General features: G+C 37.4%; 1 protein-coding gene across 3 annotated transcripts in view; it reads right to left on the minus strand.

The window, feature by feature from the left end:
- RABGAP1L (RAB GTPase activating protein 1 like) overlaps positions 1 to 14,950 on the minus strand; it is a 769,071-nt gene that overhangs the window by 532,767 nt on the left and 221,354 nt on the right. For all 3 annotated transcript variants that reach the window (XM_035010758.1, XM_035010757.1, XM_035010759.1), the window contains one exon: positions 5,818 to 5,968. In XM_035010758.1, the coding sequence (XP_034866649.1) occupies positions 5,818 to 5,968 (151 nt within the window). The remainder of the gene's footprint in view (positions 1 to 5,817; positions 5,969 to 14,950) is intronic.

Raw genomic sequence — 14,950 nt, forward strand, 5'->3', positions numbered from 1 at the left:
CCTTTTGTTTCTCTTTTAGAGTTTTCTATTTTATGGGTTCAAAAACGGATTCTGCGATTTAGTAATTGTGTGTCTCTTAATCTCACTGCACCTCCTTTTTCCTCAATGGTAAAAATGGGAATTGCATCACCAAAGCGGTCAGACTTACATGGAAAGAACAAAAGAAAGCACTAGACATAATGCCCATCACTCCATAATACCCACACACTCCATTAATTCCCTCAGCAATTGTTTTCTAGCATCAGCTAGAGGGCAGTCCTAGGGTTGAATGCTAAGATTACAGCAGTAAGCAAAATCCAGACACAAGCCTTGCTGAGAGTTTATAATAGTCTAGAGTGCCCCCATGAGTCATATTGCACTTCCCACAACCGGACCATGGCAGGAGCTTTCACAACTCTTGTCTTTATGCTTGGCACTGCCTCAGCCTAAATATATCCTCCTATTCGTTGCTCCTAGGCAAAGTTGGCTGCTCCACTCTGCTCCCTTAACACTTTGCTCATAATTCTGTCCCAGCACTTACCATGTGATCACCATTTCTCCACTTTCTTGACTGCCTCCCGCACTGGACTGTTAACTCCTACAAGGGTAGGGTTACTCTTTTTATACCTCCAGTACCTAGCATAGTGTCGAACACAAAAGACATCTTAATGTTTGATCAGTTAAAGAATGAATTAGTTGCACAAGTAGATAACAGGGTGTTACGCATCTTGCTTTGCTTTTTTCTCTTTTCCTGAAAGTGTCCTGAAACCTGCATAGATCTCAAGAACCCATTGTAATCTCTATTTTTCCCACAGTACTTTTCTGTGCCACTCATTGAAGCATATATTGCTTTATCATTTTCCTCATCCCTAACACTAGTGAGTGCTTACCATGTACTAGGCATGCTCTGAGTGCTTTATGTAGATTATCTAATTGAATCCTCCCAACAATTCCATAAGATACAGATTAAGACCATTATATAAATGAGGGAATTAAGATATGATAATGATAAAAAGACTACTTTTTCTTTCTTTTCTTTCCTCCTTCTTAACGATTTTATTTCTAAGCAATCTCTATACCCAACGTGGGGCTCGAACTCACAACCCTGAGATCAAGAGCTGCATGCTCCACCAACTGAGCCAGCCAGGTGCTCCAACAGACTACTTTTTCAGAGAAGCCAAATCTTAGGTAAGTTTTCTGTAAATACTCATCTTCCTTCCTTACATAATCTTAGGTCTTTGGTAGGGTTTTTATAAAGCAACTATTGGTTCAAGCTGAACTACTTCATTAACTGACCTTGAAATAGTGCCATTTCCTTGATAAGACATGAAAAAATTAACTGGACCAAAGAAGACATTACCAATCGCTGAACCATGACGAACTAGTACCAAATACTGGAGGCACTTCTTACTGAAAATCCTCTGAGTGTTCATGTTTTTTCTACTGAGCGGCTGGTAAACTTATATGTATTCACCACCAAAGAGCATACATACATTCTTGGCTACAAGCACTTGCTGTCTAATTTCTACCCTTAAACATAGAAAAAGGACAAAATTGTTTTTTTAAAATACTTACATTCATCTTTTATTATCTTTTATTAGAAGGAAGACAATGAAACTAAATATACCATTGTACTTCCTCTCACAGAAATGTTGTAACTTGAGAGCTTGAAAAAAGGAACATTATCAGAGCCACACATTTCTATACTGTTTGTATGAAAATGTTGTTTTTGATAAATTGTACTGTTAACAATAGAAGTAACATTAAAAATTTTACATAGTCATAAATGTATAAACTGAACGTGGAAATATTTATTAAACTATCTTAAATTCTACATTGTTAGTCAATCTCTAGTGGCAATTTTTAAACATTTGTCATTCTAAAATAAACTACTAAGCTTAATTTTTATAACAAATTATTCCACAACAGATCTCAACTATTGCCTCTATTAACAGGCAACTGTAGCCGAGAAAGGTGGGTGTCTACCCAATATCTATTTTCTCTTTTCATCCTTATTAATAAACCTATATTTCAGTGGGTAGAGGAGAGAAGCAATATACCCATCTTAAAAAAAAAAAAAATTCGCAACTTCCCAGGGAGATAGTAGCCAAGTAACAGAATTCTGGTCAAAAAGATTAAGTAAAAGTTGCTGCTTAAGGTTTACGGGAAGGCTCTTTAAAAGGGCAACAGACAGGGGCAATTCGGTGGCTCAGTCTGTTAAGTGTCGACTCTTGGTTTCGGCTCCGGTTGTGATCTAACAAGTCATGACCTCATGGGTCATGACAGCAATCCCCAGGTCAGGCTTCACACTCACTGCAGAGTCTGCTTGGGATTCTTTCCCTCTTCCTCTTCCTCTTCCTCCCCTATGCCCCTACCCCCACTCACATGCACTCTCTTTCTCTGTCTAAAATAAATAAATGGATCTTTAAAAAAGGGCGGGGCAACAGACTTGGTTCAGATATGCCAAAGAGAGGTCTAGCCTCAGTATAAACTTATGGGAGATAACCTCTAAATCCCTGGAATCTCCCAAATGATAGGAGTGTCGTTTTTTCATTTGGGGTGGGCTCCTTCAACCATATCTCATAGTTTATGTTGAAGAGGCAACTCATGGTGGGCCTCTAGACAGTTTATGTTAAAAAGAGGACTCAGCATGGAGGCTAGCCAAGCCAGAAAAACCAACCATGTGGTTAGAGGTGTTGAGCCAGGTGATATCAGCCCAACTTCAGGGGAGGGGAGAAGAAAGAGCTAAAGATTGAGTTCAACCAGGTGGGTGATGATTCAATCAATTGTGCCAATGTAATGAAACCCCATAAAAATTCTGGAGTCCAAAGCTTGGTGAGCTTCCTCCATTGGTGATTTTCTAAGTGCGTGCTACTACACATTGATGCAGGAAAGATAATGTGTCCTTGAGGACGATGCAAGCATCATATCTGAAATCCTCTCAGTCCCAGATTCTGCTCTATATATCTCTTCCTTTGGCTGGTTCTGGTTTGTATTGTTTTGCTATTAAAAAAAAAAAAAAAAAAAACCAACAAAACCAAATCTATACTTGTGAGTAAAACATTTTGCTATACTGGCTCTCCAAGTTTTCTGGCCAAACTTGTAGCTGAGCTGGTATGAACTAAGAGTGGTTCTGTGGACCCCCAAACTTTCAGCTGGTGTCAGAAGTCCTGGGCAGACTTGGCAGCCTGGAGGACTGTTCCCTTAGAGTTCAGTTTGACTGCCTTTGTCTTCCTTCTTTTCTGAACACACTACCAGGTGCAAAGCAGCCATTTTGTGACAAGGTGACAAGCATGTGCCAAGTACATCAGACAGAGTTCAGTCAGGGAAGTACTTCAAAAGAGATTTAATGGAAGAACTTAGGTACTGAAGCACTGGAAGGGCTGAAGACCAGGAGACTGGGGACACCACTGTTAGCTTTCGGGTTTGCCACCATTACTACAGTCCAGAGAATTAAGGGATTGCTATTGCTCCTTAAGTTCGGAAACTGCAGGAAACAGGAATTACAGAACGAAGGCAGGTGATTCAGAATGGAATGCCTAGAGACAGATACCAAGTCTCACAACTGGCAAGGCCCAGGGATCTGTCTACTACTGCTAGAAAAAAATAATATGGCTCTCGCCTCCCTCCAGTCTTCACATGCAAAAAGTAAATCGCAGCCAGATCTCAGAGTGAAAGAGAGTCTCAAAATATTTTATTCAATGAAAACATTTTTTGCCATTCTGTCTCTTGATCTTAAACTCCTTCCCGCAATTGTATATTCAAAATTACCATGGTGTTCAGTATATATGGTAAGGCTTTTATCAAGTATGTGACATACACTGTATTGTAAGGAGTTCGTAAGTAAGATCGTGGGAGACTATTCTTTATTTTTCTCCCAAAGTCTGAAATCCTAAAAGGTATGAATTTTAAAAGCCTCTTAGTAGAGAAAGGGATATGGCAGTAGCTGCTATCCTATAAGCAGCCACTAAAAGTATACAATTTGTTATTTATATAAAAAAGTGATCTGACACCCAGAGTTATGGTCTCTGGACATTTCTTCTTATATACCTCCATTAATAAAAACTTTTCTGGCCATAAACTTCCAATACATGTGTATTTATTTCGTTAATTTTTATTATGCACAAGTGCTACTGTAAATATAGATCTTATAAAGCATAGAAATGTAGATAGGATATAAAAAAGATAAAACCAATGAAAAACTTAGGCTGCACAAAAATATTCAATATTGAACATGGGTCATTTAAAAATGTGTATTTTGTGCAATTTTTCTATTGAGATAACATAAAACATAACATAAAATTTGCCATTTTAAGGTGTACAATTCAGTGGTTTTTAGTATATTCACAATATTGTACAACCACCACCACTATGAAATTCCAGAACATTTCCATCACCCCAAAATCAACCCCTGTAACTGTTAGCAGTCATTCCCAATTCTTCCATCCTCCAGCCACCAGCAACCATTAGCCTACCTTCTGCCTCTGTGCATTTGCCTATTCTGAACATTTCATGTAAACAGAATCATACAATATGAGTTACTTTTTAATATGTTGGTTTAGCAGTTTATGAAACAACAATTTGAAACTTGTTTCAAAAATAGTTTTCTTCATTCATGGTTTTAATCATTATCATATATGAAAAAGACTGACAGAGATCCAGAGACCCAAATAGAGGAGCATCATTTTTTTTCAGTCGCACCCATCAATCATTTTGTTGAAATTTGGTTAGGAAATTACCCATTTTCTCAAATGAATTTTTTTTCCTTAAAAAAAGATTTTATTTTTTTTAAGTAATCTCTACACCCAACATGAGGCTTGAGCTCACAACCCTAAGATCAAGAGTCACATGTTCTACCGACTGTGCCAGCCAGGCACCCCTCAAATGAATTCTTATCAGTAAACCAGAAGGTGTTTTATTTTTATATTTTTAACAGTCAGTCCAAAATTTTCTGCAACTATGTGTACAAGTTTTAAACACATTTGAAATTTCTGATTCCAGGTTTTTAAGAAGATGTTAAGAGTTTTATAATAACACATATAGCTTTCAGTGTGACTTCACATAGTGACGGTTAAATTGCCAAGTGTTTCAGATGTCCTTCTCTATAACATGAGTTTATTTCTAGAAGTAGTTGCTTTGTCATCCTTTATACAACATTAATTCTTACTTGAAGGGACAGATTAGTGTTTTTGTTTTCTGTTTTTTGTTATTTTTAGTATCTTGATATATAACATCCTATGATAGCAATCTCTTTAAACCACTCATATATCCTGTGAGGGTTAAGTTAAAACTAGACAACCTTTAAATCATGTAACTGAGCACATGCAAATTGCAAGAAAACTCTAATATCATGAAAACACACACCTAAGTGTGAGCACCACTGTTATTCCTTCCTCATGGTGTGCAAGCCCCTTCTTCCCTTGGTTCACTCCTAAATCACATGAGACAAGTAGCCATATGGACCCAATGACTTACTGAGGTCTCAGTACCATGGCAGAGCAAATAATTTCATTTTAAGTTAATTTGATTTTAAAATTATACTAGAGTATATTTATAGTGTGTACAAATATAATTGTATATAAATCTCATATAGTAAGAAAGCTTCATTGAAAACACTTGAAATATAAATAGCTTCCACTTCAACGGAAAAAATGAAAGCCAAGGCATTGTTTACCACTATCCACAACAAGTGCTCAGAACAAAAGGCAGAACCACTCACTGCACAACACCAAAACAGTTTTTAAAGAAGTTCGAAACATTTATGACTTACTGCAGCTATGAAAACAGTATTTACTTAAAATGCCATCCAATGAGAAGAATATGAAATAAGCTTCCTACCTTTGTGATAAGAAGTCGGTATCTATCCAGCATTGCCTGGTTGTCATGGCAGCCTGCTAATAACTGCCACACCTCTGCCCTCAGGGCTTCGGGGACGCCACTCTTCACCAGAGTGGACAGCCCCTTCGGTCGTGCACCAAGGTTACTGTGCCTAAGAAAACAAGAAAACAAACCATTCATACTCTCTTCACCACTGCTGAACTGCTGTTGTTATGAAAAGTACGCTAATGAATTTACATAAAAATGTAAGCCTGGGTTGAGAGAAAAACTGGGAAAGAGGGCATGAAATACCATCAGTAGCTCAGTGATGTCCTGGATGTTGCTCCCCAGTCCCATCTTCTTTATTGGTGAACCGTGTTATTCTACCGTCAAGAAAATTTTTACTTCCTCTCATTTACTGTTTAAAATCATCCTATGAACTTATTCATAAAAATGAATGTGTTAATTATATATTTCTGGGAAGCATTTCAAGGCATAAAAAGAACCATCTCAATCCCTTGACATGAACGTAGGGCAAGTTGGCTAGTGGTGTGGGTACGGCAGGGGATGGGGGAACAGAATGCTGAAGGTGGATCACAGGACTCTCATGTCTTGACTCTACCCCTACATCCTGACCCAAAGTACTCCCTAAATGAAGGACGTAGCCCTTTCCTACAAAACCTATACAACCTATACAACTTCACCTTGCTAGAGGAGTAGCATATACTTATAGCCAAGGGTATTTAGAAACGAAACAAAGGCAAATATTTGTTGTCATGAAGTCAATGATGACATAGTAAGTATGCTACTCTAATAATCTGCCCAACCGAACAAGGAAACTGACTTGCAGGTCCCAGCCTTGTGAATATAAATTCCATTCCTCAACGTTTTCCTGGTGCCTAGCTTGAACCTGGAGCTATGTTTTATGCCCCTTTGCTCAGATTTTATCTCTACTTGTATTTGTTACTCAGTTTTGATCTCTTAGAGCTGACCCTGGTGTTACCATCTGTACTCCAAACCTTGATGATGTACTCTGGTTTGATCTAACGTTCAGGCTCTGGTTTCAAGTTTTAGCCTTAAAAGTCATAGAACCAATACGTCTATTTTCTAAAACTGATCTCCCATCTACTTCACCAACTTCTCTAGCTTATGCATACTCTTCCATCTCCAGCCCAGACCTCACTTTTAGCAGACCCTCCCTCTGAAAATGTTTCATTCTTTTCCCATTCGGTCATAATCTGGCCATTTTGGAAAAACTGTTATAACTTCCATAACTCAAAATCTCAAGTAAATTCATCCCATTAATATTTTTAATAGGCCATCAAGTGCATATCTATTCTGCTTTCTTTCAGCCTCTTCAAAGACAACTTTTATAGTGCTGAGTTAGAGAACCTAAGCTGCCAATACTGATTGGCTTGGAGCAAAATGAAACAAAAGGAGGTAGAGCTTATATGATTTAAAACACTATTGCACACTAGGGACCAGAATTATGCTGCTAAGTGAAAAAAGCAAGGTTCAAAATAGTATATATGATATAATTTTAAATATATATTCTCTGTCTTTCCCTCTCTCAAAATTTTATATATAGTATTATTTTAAATACATATTCATTCTCTCTCTCCCTCCCTCTCTTGCTCCCTCTCTTTCTCTAACACATAATATTTTGAAACCTAAGCTCAGCCTGTATTGGAAAAGAATATAGAAGAATATACTCCAAAATATATGTGCAATAGAATTAAGAGGAAAAGTACTTCTTTTATTTTCCTCTGCTGTTTGAAATATTCACAATGATCTTAAATTCTTTTATAATTATACACAAAGAAAGTCATTTCAATTATTTAAATTTCTCTCATAGACTTAAACTAAAATATAACTTTAATTTGTAAAAACAACAAAGCTAAATATGCTCCACAAAATTTCTTGAGTCGTATTCTCGAGAAGACTTACACCTGAGTAAACTATCTAACACATGTAACCTCCTTCCAGCTGCCTCTTCTTTGCTATCAGTTCAGTATAATATTAGCAAAAGAATATTATGCCATAAGAGAGCCAGGATCAATCATTTAATGATCTTTCTCACAATTTATTTGGTTCTGATTATACTTTTGAATAGGAAAAACATACGTTGTTTGAGGGTAGCTGAGTTTCTGTACTCTTAAGGTAAAAAACTAAACTAACTAAAAACAAGAGTGTACAAAGGTCTAAGCTTATTTCCTCTGAAATTAAATGCAAAATATTCTGAATTTTAAGTCCCATAATATAAGGGGAATAGCAAAGTAATTAAATATATGCTACATGTTAGATAGATCAGTAAAGTCATCAGTATATCCACAGCTATTAAAACTCTAATGCACACCTCCTATGTAAAAGAAAGTTTTCCTCAACCCCACATAACCCTCTAGCTATCATACGGTCTCCTACCCTGCAACAACAAATTTCTCAAAAGAGTTGTTAAATAGTCATTACCTCTATTTCCTCTTCTCCCACTCATTCCTCAATTCAGCTCAACATGGCTTCTGCATCTCTCCTTAGTTTTCACTGAAGTAATACATGACCTCTCTCCATGCCACTAAGTTCAAGGGACATTTTTCAATCCTTTCACTGTTGACCACTTGGCTTCCTTTGGCTTCAATGACAAAGCCCTCTCTCTTCCCCCTCACAAACCCCACTGCTGTTGCTTCTCCTCTGTGAACCTCCCAAGTGTTGTGGGTGCTCTCTTCACACTTTCCTCGGTGGTCTACTTCTCATGGCTCTCTAGTCTCTGAGTGTTTTCACCCATGCCCATGTGTTTGGAGTTCCACAGGCTCAAAGGTGCGTCAAAATCAACATGTACAAATCTTAATCTATATTTTCTTCCTAAACCGTGTTCTCCAGGGTATCCCATCTCAGTGACTGTTACCACAATCTATCCAAATTAGAAACCTAGGAGTTACTGTTGACATTACTCTCCGTCCTACAGTAATCCATCAACAAGTCTAATGCATTTCTTTCCTGACCTTTTCAAATTCCATGCACTTCTCCCTATCTCCACTGCCACCAATTCTATTCACCCTAGAACATGTACATCTTCCTAACATTCACTTGTCGTACTATGATATATTTCCAATACTGCTGGCAAATATAATTTTGTATAATGATTTAAAATAAGATTTTATATTTGGAATATCTTTTCCTACACATGCATACATACATATGCATACACCCCTAATGAACATTTTACCACAATATGATTCAACTCAATCAACATTCAGCTTCTAGCTGACCCTTAGCCCTCTGTCAGGCCAAGCATTATGGAAAAAAATATTTTCTCCTCTCTTAAAAACCTAGGTTCTATTTATTTTTATAGACTGCTATTTTAAAAGAACTAGGTAATTCATAACGCTACATGATTAACAGCTTTAATTTACTGATTTCCTGGTAATCATACAGTAACTATATTGCATACAGCACCCTAATGCTTAAGGGGCACTAAGGGATATCAAGCCAAGTACTACTAGTATACATCTGTGACCAGGGAGGACTCAAATGAAATAGCAATTTACGTAAATAATCATTGCTTTCAATATTTCTGATAAAACTACCTATTAATAACTACATATGGCCATTGCTTTAATAAAACATTAACTGCAGCTATCAAGAGACCTAGAAATAGGCAACTAGTTGTTATGCGGAAACAAGAGGCATCTAATTATTAAAAAAGTCACACATAAAGCAAATATATACTAAATGTATATTAATCAGGTAGTTTTTATAACATAAATATAAACTCCAGAAGGGCAAGAATCTCTGTCTTCTATCCTTTTGCACCCCAAGTACTTAGAACAGTGCCTGGCACAGAGAAAGTATTCAATATATTTTAGATAAATGAGTGAACAGATTTATAAAATTAAATTAATATGATCAACCACTAAGGCTAAGCAAAAAAAAAAAAAAAGAATGCTTTTTTAAAAGCAAATATTCTCTTAAAAGATTTTAATAAGATCATTGAGCTGCCATGAATTCACCTAGTTACCTTCAAAAGAGGCATCTTTTCTTGAAATTATCTAAGCATATAAGAATTGTTCTATTTCGGGCACCTGGGTGGCTCAGTTGGTTAAGCGACTGCCTTCGGCTCAGGTCATGATCCTGGAGTCCCGGGATCGAGTCCCGCATCGGGTTCCCTGCTCGGCAGGGAGTCTGCTTCTCCCTCTGACCCTCCCCCCTCTCATGTGCTTGCTCTCTCTCATTCTCTCTCTCTCAAATAAATAAATAAAATCTTAAAAAAAAAAAAAAGAATTGTTCTATTTCCAAAATTGTCCAGAGAGAATTTCAAAGGGAAGATATCAATTCTTTTTTTTTTTTTTTAAGATTTTATTTATTTGACAGAGAGAGAGACAGCCAGAGAGGAAACACAAGCAGGGGGCATGGGGGAGGGAGAAGCAGGCTTCCCGCAGAGCAGGGAGCCCAATGCGGAACTCGATCCCAGAACCCTGGGATCATGACCTGAGCCAAAGGCAGACACTTAACGAGAGAAATCAAGAGATGAGAAGAAAAGCCACTGAATGACACTGAGTGGTAACTGATGGAACTAGGGCAATTTTGACAGAAGGGAAGTAGGTGGCTGGAAGACAGGAGAATGTGAGGACAGTGGCTTGACCCATTTTAAAAGGTTCTCTCAGGAAAAAGAACAACTAGAACTGAAACTAAAAGACAGGGACTTCTCCTTCCCCCAATAGTGAGAAGATTGAAATATGTAAACCTACGTCTTAATTAAATTAAACAAGCTACATTAAGTAAAACTTCAAGAGGGGCGCCTGGGTGGCTCAGTCGGTTCAGCGTCTCCTTTGGCTCGGGTCATGATCCCACGTTAGGCTCTCTGCTCAGAGGGGAGTCTGCTTCTCCCTCTGCCTCTGCATCCACCCCCCCCCCTTGTGCTCTTTCTCTTGTTCTCTCTTTCTCTCTCTTTCAAATACATAACTAAAGTCTTTAAAAAAGAAAAAGAAAAACTTCAAGAAAAAAGACAGATTAAATGTCATTCTGAAGATCAAGAACATGTATTTTGATTTGGGGGTAGAGAGGAGCATTTTTCCTCAGTAGAAAAAAAGGGAACATTATATGTTAATGTGAAAAGGAAGAAAGCTATAAATGTTCATGCTTAGTGATTCTAGTCTTTCAGGTTTCCTCTGAGCTTATATTTTATATTGTTCTCCCAGCAGTTTGTTGATGCTTGGTTAGGCTGAGAGACCACATATTAAGACAACACTTTCCCCCTTGGTGAGTATAGCCATGAAGAACACAAAGTGCCTACTAAATATATATCAATTTTCTGATATTCTAATAAAAGAGAATGAATAGTTTGAAGATGGTTTTATTCAATAAACCAATATCTAATTTTTACCTCAGATATTCACTTAGTATTTTTGGTTAGGAAATCTTCCTGCTACAAAATTTGACCTTTATACCTAAGTTTTCAGAATCAGTACTCTGTTTTTCTAGTCTTCAAAAATCTCAACAGCTTCCACACAATTTCAAAACCAAAAGCAGTTATCCAGAAATAATTCTGCCCAATTCCTTAAATTCCCTCAATAATTTAATACTCTGGTCATCAGCACTACTATTTTAAATATATTCAGCATGTCCAGAAATCTTAATACCACTTTCCAGTTTGGATTTTCCAAGTCCTCCCATCACAGATATCTCCTCTCTTCTTCTCTCCCTGCTATTGGCGCTCTTCCCCAACTCTAGTACACTCATTTTTTTTCCTGCAGTTATTTCTTCAAGACACCTTAACTTCTTCAAGACACCACTACTAAACTTCTTATACATTCTGTTTTTAGCTTTCTTTTCCACACTATCTTTATTTCTTTCTGATAATTTCAAATTCGTATTAAATTTTTTCCCTTTACATCTTTCTAGTGGTATATTTAATTAACTGAATTCTGATTTTATCCCTAAAAGTTTCACTTTATTTCAATACAGTGATCTAGCTGTTGTATACTAAGTTAAAATACTTTCAACTATATTTTTAGTTAATATATTTTAGCCTGAGTGGCTCAGTCGGTTAAGCGGCTGCCTTCAGCTCAGGTCATGATCCCAGGGTCCTGGGATCGAGCCCCATGTCGGGTTCCCTGCTCGGTGTGAATCCTGCTTCTCCCTCTCCCACTCCCCCTGCTTGTGTTCCCTCTCTCGCTGTCTCTGTCAGATAAATAAATAAAAATCTTAAAAAAAAAAAAAAGTTCATTAAGAACACAGGCTAAAGGGACACCTGGGTGGCTCAGTCATTTAAGCGCTGACGCTCAGTCATTTAAGCGTCTGCCTTCAGCTCAGGTCATGATCCCAGGGGCCTGGGATGGAGTCCCTCATCCAGCTCCTTGCTCAGTGGGGAGCCTGCTTCTCCCTCTGCTGGCCACTCCCCCTGCTTGTGCGCTGGCTCGCTCTCTCTCTCTGACAAATATATAAAGTCTTAAAAAAAAAAAAAAAAAAAGAACACAGGACGTCTCCTCACTTTAAAGAAAAATATCCCCAAAGCAAAATTGAAGTATTTTATACAACAGGTGCTTTACCTAAATAAATCACAAAAATAACTTCATTTAAATACCTAACCAGTATTGCTAAGACTCACCAAAAGCTTCTAAATGTAAAGAACACTAATGTTTAAAAAAGATATTCCAAGAGCAATTAAAAATTTTTATCAATCTTTGTATAGTCGATATAAACTTCTCTCAATTAGGCAAATTTTACCCTTTTTACGCGTATGAGTTATCATGACACAACTGCGATAATGAGCCAAATAAAATAAAAATATTTGAATTGTAGAAGATGCAGCAAGTTTTGTAAATGTCAAAAAATCAGTTCTCTTAGTTGTTTAAAATAGTTTCCTCACATAGTGATCCAAAGGGGCACCTGCACCTCAATGTTTATAGCAGCAATGTCTACAATAGTCAAACTATGGAAAGAGCCCAGATGTCCTTCGACAGATGAATAGATAAAGAAGATGTGGTACATACATACAATGCAATATTACTCAGCCATCAAAAAAATGAAATCTTACCATTTGCAACAATGTGGATGGAACTAGAGGATGTTATGCTAAGGGAAATAAATCAGTCAGAGAAAGACAATTATATGATTTCACTCATATGTGGAATTTAAGAAACAAAACAAGAGGATCATAGGGGAAGGGAGGGAAAAATAAAATAAGATGAAATCAGAGAGGAGACAAACCATTAGAGACACTTAACTATAGAAAACAAACTGAGGGTTGCTGGAGGGGAAATGGACCTTAAGCAGGGCATGTGATGTAATGAGCACTGGGTGTTATATGCAACTGATGAATCACTGAACTCTACCTCTTAAACTAATAATATACTATATGTTAATTAACTTAATTTAAATAAAATTTTTAAAAATGAAATAGTTTCCTCAGATTCTTTCAATGGATTTCTTGAAGTCCACTACTAAAAATATAATTGAGAAAAATATTTTATTTCTAAAAAAAAGTACACTGAATTATAGCTGAGAAGCCCTGTCAATTCTACCTCCGAAGTCTTTCCTCACTTGGAACCTCCTCTCCCTATAAGGCCCATGAGTTTGGTAAGATCTCATCAACCCATGCAATTACCTCCCAACCAGTTTCTCTATTAACAGTTTCTTCCTAAATAATAAAAAGCCCCAGAGCAATTTTAGCTTTAAAAAATTTGTTGAGGATTGTCTTTACTATGTTGATGACTACTGAAGTTGGATGGTGGGCATATGAGGCTTTACTCTATGTTATTTTCTCACTTTTGCATATCCATGACATCACAATTATCTTTAAATGTTCATATGCCTCTGTAAGATGGCAAACTCCTTGGAGGTAGGAATTATCTCCTATTCATCTTTAAATCAGCAATGGCTAGTACAGTTCCTAAGAGAGAGTAGATAATTTTTTTTTTCAGTTGGATGAGATCATCCTATAGGAAAAAATAATAAAATGGTCAAGAAACATGAAACAACTCAGTGTTTCAGTTAGTTTATTAAAACGGTCTGGTATGAGTATACATTCCTATCTATCTTCATTATGAACCTCAAAGGTAGGAACTGTGTGTTTATCTATGTATCTCCAAAAGCCTAGGAAGATGCTTCATAAAATGTATGTTCCAACCAAGTTATAAATCTTGTATTTTATAAAAACAGCAAAGCTCTCAATTTGCTATTTATTTAGTCACCAAAGTAATTTGTGTTCCTGCCATTCTCATGGTCTCTCTTTAAATTCCTACTAGAAGGCTGGCAAGGGAATCAATTTCCTAATTTATTCTCTCCCTCTCATTAAAACTTATACATTCTTCTATAAAAACCAATCCAGTAGTCTACCCACATTACAGAAATGGCACCTGTCCACTTTGCTAAAAAAGTTCTGGCTCTTGAGCCAGATTGTCTAGATTCAAATCCTGACGTGGTCATTTACTCATTGCATGATCATGGGCAAATTACTTACTGGCTCTTTTTTTTTTTTAAAGATTTTATTTATTTTTTTGACAGAGAGAGACATAGCAAGAGCAGGAACACAAGCAGGGGGAGTGGGAGAGGGAGAAGCAGGCTTCCCGCAGAGCAGGGAGCTCGATGTGGGACTCGATCCCAGGACCCCGGGATCATGACCTGAGCTGAAGGCAGACGCTTAACGACTGAGCCACCCAGGCACCCCCTGGCTCTTGAGCAAGTTACCTATTCATTGCCATTATCTTCTATACATTTTTATACTAGCTTCTTAACATAGCTGCACCTCAGTTTCTCCTCTTTTTTTTTTTTTTAAGATTTTATTTATCTGACAGAAAGAGCATGAGAGCACAAGCAGGGGGAGCAGCAGAGGGAGAAGCAGGCTCCCCGTTGAACAGGTAGCCTGATGCGGGGGCTCGATCCCAGGACCCTGGGATCATGACCTGAGTCCAAGACAGATGCTTAACCTACTGAGCCACCCAGGTGCCCACAGTGTCTCATCTCTAAAATAAAGATAATAATAGTCCCTCAGAGGGCTGCTGTGATGACTAGAGTAAGGCATCTAAAGTGCTCAGGATAACACCTGGCACATAGTAGGTAAACTTATGTCAGTTATTACTTTGTAGCCATGCCCCTCCTTTCCTCCTATTACAATGAACTGTCTGTGCTCCTAAATACAACTCCTCCATTAATCAACAAA

The sequence above is a fragment of the Mirounga leonina genome, unplaced genomic scaffold (genome assembly GCF_011800145.1).
Source record: "Mirounga leonina isolate KUSES-001 unplaced genomic scaffold, KU_Mleo_1.0 Mir_154, whole genome shotgun sequence".
Classification (NCBI taxonomy): domain Eukaryota; kingdom Metazoa; phylum Chordata; class Mammalia; order Carnivora; family Phocidae; genus Mirounga; species Mirounga leonina.